The 11,073-nt window shown below is 39.8% G+C and overlaps 1 protein-coding gene across 2 annotated transcripts; it reads left to right on the plus strand.

Annotated features, from left to right (window-relative positions):
• Window positions 1-628: 628 nt before the first annotated feature.
• LOC139665172 (retinoblastoma-like protein 2) lies at window positions 629-10,356 on the plus strand. 2 transcript variants are annotated; one of them, XM_071544154.1, is made up of 12 exons: window positions 629-727; window positions 1,003-1,140; window positions 1,901-2,065; window positions 2,331-2,415; window positions 2,709-2,912; window positions 3,862-3,971; window positions 4,654-4,830; window positions 5,501-5,572; window positions 5,988-6,048; window positions 7,124-7,296; window positions 7,817-7,978; window positions 8,375-10,356. In XM_071544154.1, exons 1-12 carry the CDS (start codon window positions 635-637, stop codon window positions 8,624-8,626), a joined length of 1,692 nt encoding a protein of 563 aa, XP_071400255.1. In that variant the 5' UTR covers window positions 629-634; the 3' UTR covers window positions 8,627-10,356. The 2 variants fall into 2 exon arrangements, with proteins under 2 accessions (XP_071400255.1, XP_071400256.1); XM_071544155.1 differs by lacking the exon at window positions 629-727 and adding an exon at window positions 758-834.
• Window positions 10,357-11,073: the final 717 nt, after the last annotated feature.

An 11,073-nucleotide genomic window follows, 5' to 3' on the forward strand; every position in this document is an offset into this window, starting at 1 on the left:
ATGCTTAATAAGCATTAAATAACCCTTAATTAACAGTTAACTAATGTGTCTGGTAATAATTTACTAATGGTGTTCATGTTAACTAAGGTATTAATACATTATTATTTAATAGTTTATAAAGATTAAATAATGTATAAATTAATACATTAGTTAACATGAACACCATTAGTAAATGATTACCATACACAATAGTTAACTGTCAATTAAGGGTTGGTTACTAACCCTTGATTAATCGTGACCTCGGTATTATAAGGTTCTATCTGAGTTAGTCACATGAACCTATTCTATGAGTGCCTGTTGACATATGTGTGGTGTTATTTTTTGAAAATAATGATTTTTGAGTCTGTAATGTCTAAAACAAAAGGACCCATCTCCATTTAACTCAATGGATGCTGAAAACTTTGGAGCTCAATATCTCAGAACTATCCTGAAGGCAGATAGAACCTTATAATTCTAAGCTCATGTAATGTACCCTTATTGTAAAGTGTTACCTGTATGGCTATATTTCCATGTAGACTATTTAATATAGCTCTACAAAGTAGTTGGCAATGGGTATCTACTGCTGGTGTGAAACTCTTGTTGTTGATACATATCATATGTAATCCATGTGAAACTGTTCACAGAGTTGGCAGCGATGTGCTGCTGTGAGGCAGAGGTCTGGTATTACAGAGTCCTAGAGGGCCTCGCCAGTCAAGAGAAAAAGAGGCCTGGCATCAACCACATCTTAGTGAGTGTGCTGCTCTCCCATGGCCACAACTGGAACACATGTACTGTACCTGTCACCTCCATTTGTTCCCACTAGGGGCGCTGTATGAACGTGGAGTAAAGTGTCAGGTCAGTTTGGTAGATGCAGAGTATGTTCCTCTTCATGTCTGACTTTGTGTGTTCATTTTTTTTTTTCTGTGTTCATTTTGCAAGTGCGTGTGTGTGGGATCATGTGTGTGTAATTTGGTTTTAGTGTATTCAAATGAAGCATTTAAAGTGTGTTTGTTTGTCATCCAGGGTATTCTGGAGCATGAACTTAGCCAGCGTTCTCTGGTGGTCTGCTGTCTGGAGATTGCCATATTCTCACTCCGTCTACCAGGTGGCTTCCTTCAACTCCTCCACATCTTCAACCTGCCACCATACGACTTGTACAAGGTGTGTGTGGGTGTGTGTGTGCTTGCACGAGCGTGTGCATGTGCGTGTTGGTGTGTGCCCGTCTATGTGAGCGTGTGTACACATTCAGTGAGAAGAGCATATGAAATGTACAGTATGTGCAAACATCAGTCAGCCTGAGTTTGCAAATACTTTGCATGGTTTATTTTACCATACATAGGTGTAAATTTAGTATTTAGTATACGCAGCAAAATTGTCAATTAATTTTAATCTGAGAGTGTAAAAATCAATACTATTTCACTGTTTCTGTAAACCCACACCATCAGTTAATTTAACTTTTTAGATAGTTTTGACCAGAGTCATATCAGCTCTACAAGTGGACAAAAACACTCCAATCAACACTTGTCAACTCTGTCACTGAAAAATCAACACTGTAAAATCTGCTGTGATATCGGAATAGTCCTGATGCTGTAAACCCCATATAAGACTCTGACCAGTTAAAACAAACATTAGTAAGTATTATTTTAAAATATTGCTTGACCCTGGTCGGATTATGAGATGATAAGTGGTTCTCTCAACACTTTTATTGATGCTGTTTTTTCAACAGGGTTTTTTTTCAAGGGTTTTGCTGAGCACATGTTTCCCCCCTTACTTCACATTCATACAGTCATACACATTCACACAGGCAACACAGTACAGTATTGTATTGATAATCAATGTTTTCCCATCTGGTCTGGGAAACACAAACCCACCACGTCTAACTTTTGGGATACCGTCCTGTGTGTTTTCTGTGGTCTGACAGGTGATTGTGCCTGTAGTGCGGGCTGATGAGGGCCTGCCTCCCGCTGTGGTCAGACACCTCTGCCAAGTGGAAGAGCAAGTTCTGGAAAGCTTGGCCTGGACCAGGGACTCTCCGCTGTGGCACAGCATCACGGCCAACCAGGGCCATCTGCCTACCTGCCAACAGGTTGGTATTAACACACGAACACACATACCCAGACACCAGGATCTTTTTCTCAAGGTGGCCGCAAGGTGATGCTGCAAAATCCTACTGACTTTGACTTCTGAGAGACATTGAATGAAATCAGAGACTTGACTGAAACTTGTACTCTGCACTGTCTTTGTATGTGAACAATGAGACAACACGATGGATTTTTTGTTCAAAGCACAACACCATTTCTAGGCACAGGCAGGGGTTTAACAAGATCTGTTTTTATTTGTGTGATATGCAGGTGATACCTCCTACACATTTTGAAGATCCAAACAACCCCGACCGAAACACACATGGAAACAGAACCAGTGGAAACCCACCAGGAGGTAATGTACCACATTACTACTTTTATTATACAGTCCACTTAACAGTATTCCTCAAAATCACTGCTACCTTAACCTATGCAAATTTTATATTTCTCTATCATACATTAGAAAATTTATTTTATCTCTAAATAACACAGCCAAAATGACCCACATTCATTTTAAATAGGGCAATAAGTAAAAATTTTACTGCCCCTTTAATGTTAAGCACATGTTATCGGCTAGAGTTTATTCTATAATGTATATTATGAAGGTCAGAGTGAATGAAAGCTTAATCATTACCTTCTTGATCCAAGGGGTTTCCAGCTCGCCCATGACGGTCCTGGGTCTGTACAGCACGCCCTCTGCTGGTTCTCACATGACAGTTGACCGTAGCAGAGCCGGTCCTGCAAGACGAGGCCTCGCTCCCTCTGTGTTCCTCCCAGGTCAGACTGTGGTTACCATCGCTGCAGCCACTGTTTCCACCAACAGTGGACAGCAACTCACCATACCGGTTCAGCGTAAGGATCTCTTGCTCCATTAGATAGTTATTACAAGGCAGGGCCTGAAGACGGCCTGCAGAATGAAATCCATTACAGATTACTGAGTACATACTGATGGAATCGCTTCCATTAGTTGATTTAAACAGGGTTCTCCAGATTAAAAAGGGGTTTAACACAAAGAATACCCAAAGTCATAGACGATGCAAAAAATACACAACTGAAAAAATAACTGATTATGGCACTGACTTGCTTGAATGCTGAAATGTTAGTTGTACCCTTTCTCTTTATAATTACAAGAATTATTTTTGTGTAAGGACAATCATTTTATTATCATAGTAGTCTTTTTTTCAAATGGTGGATGTGTATAATCTGATTACCATAATCTGATTGTTTTTAACAGTAGTTTGGATTTAAATTACTATTTTTGTAATTTGATTACTGCAATCCCATCACAACTAATCCATTACTCTCAAGATCTGTTATAAGTAATGATATGATGATAATAATAGTAACAGTAATAGTACATGATATGATATATGGAATATAGCGCAATATCTGCCATTTGGAAAACATGTTTAGCTAACAACAGACAGACTGTATCCAGACAGTGTTGACACTCCTACTTCTTACTGGGGACCCTCACTGAACTATCACGATGTAATCAACTTCAAATCAATCACTCTGGTTTACAGTTCTATACTTAATATTGATATTGATCCTATGAACTACTGAATGAACACTGTCTTTTATGTTGATGAACTGTACTGTATGTAGAGTGATCTTTGTTTTATACTGTACAGTTGTGTGATGGTGACTGTCCCCTCTGTTTTTTGTCTTTTGTCTTTTATTTTCTCGTTTGTTTGTTTGTCTCTATTTTAGACTGCATGTTCTGCGCTGGTGGCATTATGAATTTCCCCTTTGGGGATCAATAAAGTATATCTAATCTAATCTAATCTAATCTTCCCAGTGTGTCTCAATGTGGTGGCTGGGCTGTCCACCAGTGCTGAGCAGGGCCACAGCCCATCCGCTGTCAACAGACCGCAGAGAACCAGCTCCCTCTGTCTGTTCATGCGCAAGGTAGGCTGATCACAGGTGCGTCTGCTGTACCGACTCCATCGTATTTTACTCAAAAGGCCAAGACGGTCTACTTACATATGTTTTTTATAGCGATTAATGTGTGTTGTATTATGTATTATGGAATATCATGGGATTTTAGAGGTGTAAATTTTACAAATAGGTTACTTTACAGGAATATACCAGAATGTATTTTACAACTTGTTTCACGCTTTTATTACATTAGATGGTGGTTTTCAGCTGGTTGTCTTCACAGCAAGACTAACTCAAGTGAAAATTAGACTGGTTGCCCCTTTAGAGCTTTTCTGGGCTGAAAAGCAATTTCAACAAAGGAAGGAAAAATCATGGAAAATGAATGGAATGGAATTTTCCATGTAACCCTGTTTCTTCTAAGGCACAACAGATTCTTTTCTGATTGTCCCCAATGATGGAATCTCCATGGGTTGGTCTCCATTCATTCATTCATTCATTCATTTGTCCACTTTTTCCATTCGTCTGTCATTACTGATCAGATTTTGACAAATCTTGAGGGAATGATGCATCTCACCACAGCACTCCAGCATTTTCAAAATTAGGTCCAAATTCCAGGTCAAAGTAAGGCAACATATTTGTCAGGGATTAGCTATGAGACCTGCATCATTGGAGATGACATGTTTACTGTTGCCGTGCTTTCTTTTTGCCTCAGGTCTACTTGTTGATGAGCCGGCGTCTGAGCCAGTTGTGTTCCAAGCTGGGCATTTCTGATGAGCTGCGGTTGAAGATCTGGACCTGCTTTGAGCATTCACTGGTCAACTGTACCAACCTCATGCTGGACCGACACCTGGACCAGCTGCTCATGTGTGCCATCTACATCATGGCTAAGGTGGTCTTCTTCATGGCTGCTTCTATTTGACAGAAGTTCTAAGTACATGTGATGGTCTTTCTTTCCTGAGTCGAGGCATGTTTATATTATGTGCAAAATGGCCAGCATTTGCCACTTAGAACGATACAAGTAGTAAAACATTTAGACAATCACAAGAACATATTTGAAGGTCAACTTAGTCTACTTTTGTATTGTCTATACAGGTGAAAATAAATGCTGTGAACTGTTTACAAATACTATTTGACCCAGGTCTGGTTTTGGCATGTAGCAATAATGTAATAACTTGTCACTTCACTGTTAGTCATTATTATTCCATCATCAATTAAAAATATGTTACACTCCTTACAATGTAATAATTTGGAGTTACTATAATGCTGTGATGTTATAATAACATTATCTATGGATTTACTACATGAACATGTCTGCATTTACAATTATATTTTCAACCCATTTAGAGGGACACACTCACAATTACATAAGTTAAAATCACAGTTCTTGTTATTCTGCTGAATCTCCTTCCCAGCTTTCCTCTCTCACCACTCTGAGTGACTGTGACAGATAGTAACCTACTAACAAAATAGTGCAGACTGGCCACTGTTTTGTGCAGTATTCATTGTATGAAATCATTTATCAATAATATTAACTCATATAATTTGCATTGCTTTCACAGATTACTAAGGTCGACATGCCCTTCAAGCGCATAATGAAATGCTACAAGTCCCAGCCACAAACCAGCAACAGTGTAAGACAGAGCTTTTGATATTGTTGCTGCCATCTGTTTAATCAGTATGGGAGAACAGCTTCTAACTGGTTTCATTTCCAAAGATAATATTTTGTAATCTCATCCGCTCTGCGTTGTTTATGGATCAGGCCTGGAGTCAATGCACTTTCATTTCAGGAAGCTGATTTGCTTCAAAATTCAAATATTTTAAGATGTTTGACATAAGAGTGTTTTCAAATTCAACCTATTAAGAATTAACTGAGAATGAGCGCTGTCATCGTCATCATCATCATCATCATCATCATCATCAAATGAAGAGATTGAATTTAAAGTGAATAATCTATTGAATTGAATGTGAATTCATCTGAGGTGTGTTATGGCTGTGTTATGGCTGTTATGGCTAAGTAATGGACGGAGACTGTGTTTCTGTCCACAGGTCTGCAAAAATGTGCTGATGTCAGGGGGAGAGACAGAAAATTATCTTGCTGGAAACAACAGTAAGAAGAGCTTTCAAAATATACTGTAGCACATTACAAATCAACTCAGTCATCTGCATGTGGAGGTGATGGAATATGATTAAACCTTCCTCTGCTTAACCAATGAGGAGACGAATCAGTCATGCGATATGGTACAATACAGTCTGATTTACACAGACATCACAAGACATATATTATTCTGCATAATGTACATGAAATCAACTTTGCTCCCTCACTGCTCAGGGAACATATTGGTGCACCTGCCTATATTGAGCCTTTTAGTCAATGAAGGTTTCAAAGTTGCTAAAACAACATTAATTCAATAATGAATTATTAAAAAAAAGAAAAAAAGAAAGTCTTTATCATAACTACAGAGGTTGGAATTACATTATTCCATCAATCTATGTTCAAAGGGTTTTTTAAATATTTTATGTTTTCACATTCCATACAGCAAAACTAATGTAACCTTTGAGAATTTGCATTTGTACCCACTTCAAGCTGTAAAAATAAACCTGTCTTATCAGCCTAAATCACAAAGTAGGGCTGCAATTGAGAAAAGTGTCCCATCCCCACAAACTGAGACACTGTAGATTCATATTTGCCCAAATTAAATGATTGTGGTCACTTCTCCACCTACAGGAATTTGACGATCAAAACTTGAGTGAAAGAGTGAAATACAAACGGTCTCCTAAACTGCAGCTAATGGCGCTCTGTCCAGAGAAAGCTGGGCTCACCAACAATAGATCTTTTCCTCTCTGGTCCCTTTGGTTTCCTTGGGTTAACGCATCACAGACCGGCCGGGTTGGTAAACATGAGTGTCAAACAGTTTCAAACAGTTACCTATCTGCCATTTGGAGCCGCCAGCATGTGCAGTCGCTGAGTGCAGCTTTGAATGAACCATTTCATTGATCTAAGGCCAGCCAGACCCTGTTGCAGGGCTACATTATATCAATAACACATTATGTCAATAATTACAACACATCAATTAACCATAAATCAATTAATTATGATACATCAATTACATTATATCAATAATGTTAGGAGATTTTGCAATTCCAAGGTCACAATTGGTCATTCATTTTGTTGTTGAGCACAGATAATGGAGAGCATGGAGGAAGCTTCCCCACCCCCAACACACCGTCAACACATCACCCTGGACCTCAGCAGGAGGAGAGGGGCAATCTCATCTACTTCTACAACCAGGTCTACACTAAACAGATGGACCACTTTGCCCTGCGCTTTTCCCCCACTTCTCAAGCCACACTTGGGGTAAGTTGACCACTTTGACTACCTGAATATTATCAGTGGTTGTACAAATCAAACAAGATGTAGTAAAAGAAGTTAACATGGTGAGGCTGCAGAAGCCCAAAGGTGAGAGAAGCAAGGTGATGACTGTAAGGTTGCCAGTTTGAATCCTCGGACTAGCTAGGAAAATGCGCCTTTTATCTGTAGGGAGGATGTTGCCATGTCAGTGATGCTAACTGGAACTGAATAACAGGTGCCAGTCCAACTGTATCTGCCTTTCTCACTGGATTCAGTGTAATTTGGTGAAATCCAATTCAGTCAAATTCAGTTCAGTTCATGCAACTCTCTGAATTGAGCAGTCTGAATAGTCAATATTTTAGCAATATTTAATGACAAAATTAGAGTAATAATTTTTCCCCAAAATGGAAATGTAGAATTTTGGAATTCTACATTTCCATTTGGAACTCTTCCATTTTGGAACTCTTGATTTCTAAAGGCAGGAGATTCTAAGAGGATGTTTTCATGTTGTGTATCTCTTGTCCAGGAGGAAACTCCTCCTCTGTCTCCATACCCCAAAGAGTGGAAAGGATCTCCTCGCAGACACCGGCCGTCCAGCAGCCACTCCCTCTACGTTTCACCATACCCATCCTCCACCCCCCCTCGCACACCCGGACTCTGCTACTACTTCAGCAGCAGCCCTTCAACGGTCAGTGGTCATTATTATGTTGCAAATCATTTGAGTGGTCATTCTGTCATCTTGAAATTATATAATTTCATGTGTGTTCAGAGTAGTTCAGTTCAGATATTGGGCATATGATTCCGTGATCAAAAGTAATATTGTTACATTGGTAGTTTCTACCTATATTTTCAAAATTCTACTTCAGTAGAGCAAGTGATTGACTTATTTTTGACCAAAACATTGGATGGAACCATACAATTACAAGGTCACAGTTTATATTTTACCATTACTGGATATACGCACTCACCCAAAAGTTTTCATTAATTTGTAGGGTAACTATAATGTGTAGGGGGGTGCAATTAGTTTGATGTATTGTATTTTCCACTACATGTTCTCATGTCTATATCCTTCCTGCTCTCACAGCGTCTGCGTGAGATCAACAACATGATCAAGACCGGCAAATCACCCAACAAGAGAGGCTGTGCAGGTCCACTGGAAGACGAGCAGGGAGGAGCAGGGGAGGAGGGAGACGATGGTCCTCCAGTGAAGAGGCTCCGTCAGGACGGGCAGTCGGCCTGGCAGAGACGCCTAAGGAACGTGGTGAACGACCGAGCCCAGAGCAGGACCCAGGATCAGGACCTGCCACCCCCAGTCACCAAGCCTGACCTGCACTAGAGCAGAGATGAGGATGAAGTCCATAGGAAAAAATGAGAGATATATTTTTATTTTATAGATATCTGTAAATAACCACTAAGGCTAATTTGGGCCAAATTCTCAGCAAGCAGAACGTGTTGTCAGCGTTCTGAGCTAAAAGTAGGTCTATGCTTGTTCTACATTGTTTTTGACAAAACGCTCTCTCAACACATGTCCTTAAACAAGACATTCAACCCCGAGCTCAGCGGCCAACAGTAGAAGACTGTGGTTGTACTGGGCGGCTCCCTGGTGGGAATGTGTGCAATTGTATGAATGTGAAGCAGGACGTCGCTGGAAAAGAGCAAGCATGCTCAGCCGACTTTCCCTGGATACATAAAGGTTGAAATAAAAAAGGACTTTACCCACTGATTTGTGGTTAAAACAGCTGTTAGCATGGGACCAGCTTGTCCTTCACATGGCGGCCATTTTGAACACTCTTGGGGTGGGAAACTCTACCTGGAAGATTAGCATATAAGACTGGTGTTACTTCAACACATAAGTGAGGACTTCAGATACACCGAACAGTTGTCAAATTAGCTAGCAACCCTGGGAACAACGTCTGAATTTAGCAGGGAAGTTAGTTAGCTTATAGTTAGTAAACTACTAGCTAACTACCTATAGGTCTATGCTAGACTCTGGCTGCAATAATGGGCCATATTAAAATGTGAACCTCCTGATTCTGGAGATCCTTCTTGGTACACAACAGTAACACAGAGCTGAACACGCTCCTCTAGGTATAGTTTCCCAACCTGAGTGATGGCCGTTGTGTGAATACGGTCAATTCTGTTTAGCTCACGGGGAAGAATGCATGTAGACGGTTAACACCCATTTGTGCAGAAAGGAAGCTTGACCAGTTTTTTTTTTTTTTTTACAATGGATTCTGTCATATTTGTGTATCCTATGGCCTGCCAGAATACTTTATTCTGATTAACAGAGGGGGTGTTAATTAATTATACAAGGTGCACAGTGCCATTGTCACTCTCTTCATGCATATTTCCTGCATCTATCCTGCATTACTTCTTTCCTGAGCATTATACAGTAGTTCAAACCAAATTAGTATATTGTACCTATAAGAAAAATCTGACAGCTAACTTGTTAAAAGATAGTAAAAGTTCCATTCCTGCTCCATTCCTGGGAATGGAGCAGAAGTGCAGCGGAGTTAAGTCAGCATGAAGTAGAAAGTGGATGGTCACATATTGAACTAGAAGGGCATTCGGAGAGCGCAGCCCTCCGCCAAGGGTCGTGCTATTATTGCTTGTTCGTGAGTGGGATCTGGATCCGCTCCAAAATTTAATGGGTTCTTCCTTGGCCCATGCTACACCCTTCCACAAAGTTTCATGAAAATCGGGCCAGTAGTTTTTCCGTAAACCTGCTGACAAACAGACAAACAAACAAACATCCAGTGTGAATAACACCTCATCTGTTGTAATCCCTCCACATCCACCATATCTGACTACAGCCAGTATTGATTTCAGACTTACGATGGTATGTAAAGCTTTTGAGACTTGACTGTGATAAAGGGCTATATAAATAAACTAGACTAGACTACACTTACAATCATGGATGATACAATAGAATAACAATGGAAAATTAGACACATTAATTCTATCTGCATTTTTTTCTCTAAAGGTAACTGTTAGATATCAGATTGAAATGCTTGTTAAATGTCTTATTTCAAATCATCATGAACTGCTGTTCTTGACAAGCGAACACCGTCAAATAAAAATACATGTATATTTATGGAGGAATATTTCTTGTGTCCATAACATTCTCATCAGCTTTAAATCACAAAACCATCACACAAATCACCAACAAAAACTGCCTTGCTTCCATTGAGTTTTTGAAAGCTACAGTGTGAAGGCACCAGGAAACATTCAAAACAAAGAGCAGTATCACATCCTAGTGACAAAACAGCAAGTGACCCCGTATTACACTTTGTATCATTTTCTAATGAAATATTATCATCTCCATCTTTCTTTCTCCATCTGTCTCACTATGCAATGCTGTATATCCGCCTGCTTAATTATCCGTTGTTTCTTTTTCTCCCTTACCCTCAATACACCTTGTGCTAGGCCGTCATTGTAAATAATAATTTGTTCTTAATTAACCTGCCTAGTTTAGTAAAGGGTGAATAAATAAAGTACATAAATTCTACTCGCCGTATGAAAACAAAAGCTCCAAACAAAATAACCATTGACTTTTCATAGTGGGGAAATTGGTAACCATGACTGCCTCGTGATTGACAAACAATCCCCCTCAGTGTTTATCAGTAACCATGTACTGGCACGCTACCGAGTTAATTCTCAACCAACGTTGCTTGGGAAGTAAATACAAAGAAGCTGTATGAGCCGGTGGACAAAGGCCCGTAAAGTAAAACCAGAGAGACCAGCACACAGTCAGGTACCCAAGCTCAGCTCAACAGGAAGTCT

This window comes from Centroberyx affinis, unplaced genomic scaffold (genome assembly GCF_046629955.1).
Source record: "Centroberyx affinis isolate AG114_WGS23_722 - 3 ecotype Tasmania unplaced genomic scaffold, CSIRO-AGI_Caff_v1 ptg004476l_1, whole genome shotgun sequence".
NCBI classification, from domain to species: Eukaryota; Metazoa; Chordata; class Actinopteri; order Beryciformes; family Berycidae; genus Centroberyx; species Centroberyx affinis.

Bases quoted from the DNA above. Each gene is read 5' to 3' on its own strand.
- LOC139665172 (XM_071544154.1), top strand. From the start codon at position 635: ATGTGCTGCTGTGAGGCAGAGGTCTGGTATTACAGAGTCCTAGAGGGC. The intron at 1,141-1,900 runs GTGTGTGTGGGT...GTGGTCTGACAG, and splicing joins CACCATACGACTTGTACAAG to GTGATTGTGCCTGTAGTGCG. The intron at 7,297-7,816 runs GTAAGTTGACCA...TCTCTTGTCCAG, and splicing joins CTTCTCAAGCCACACTTGGG to GAGGAAACTCCTCCTCTGTC.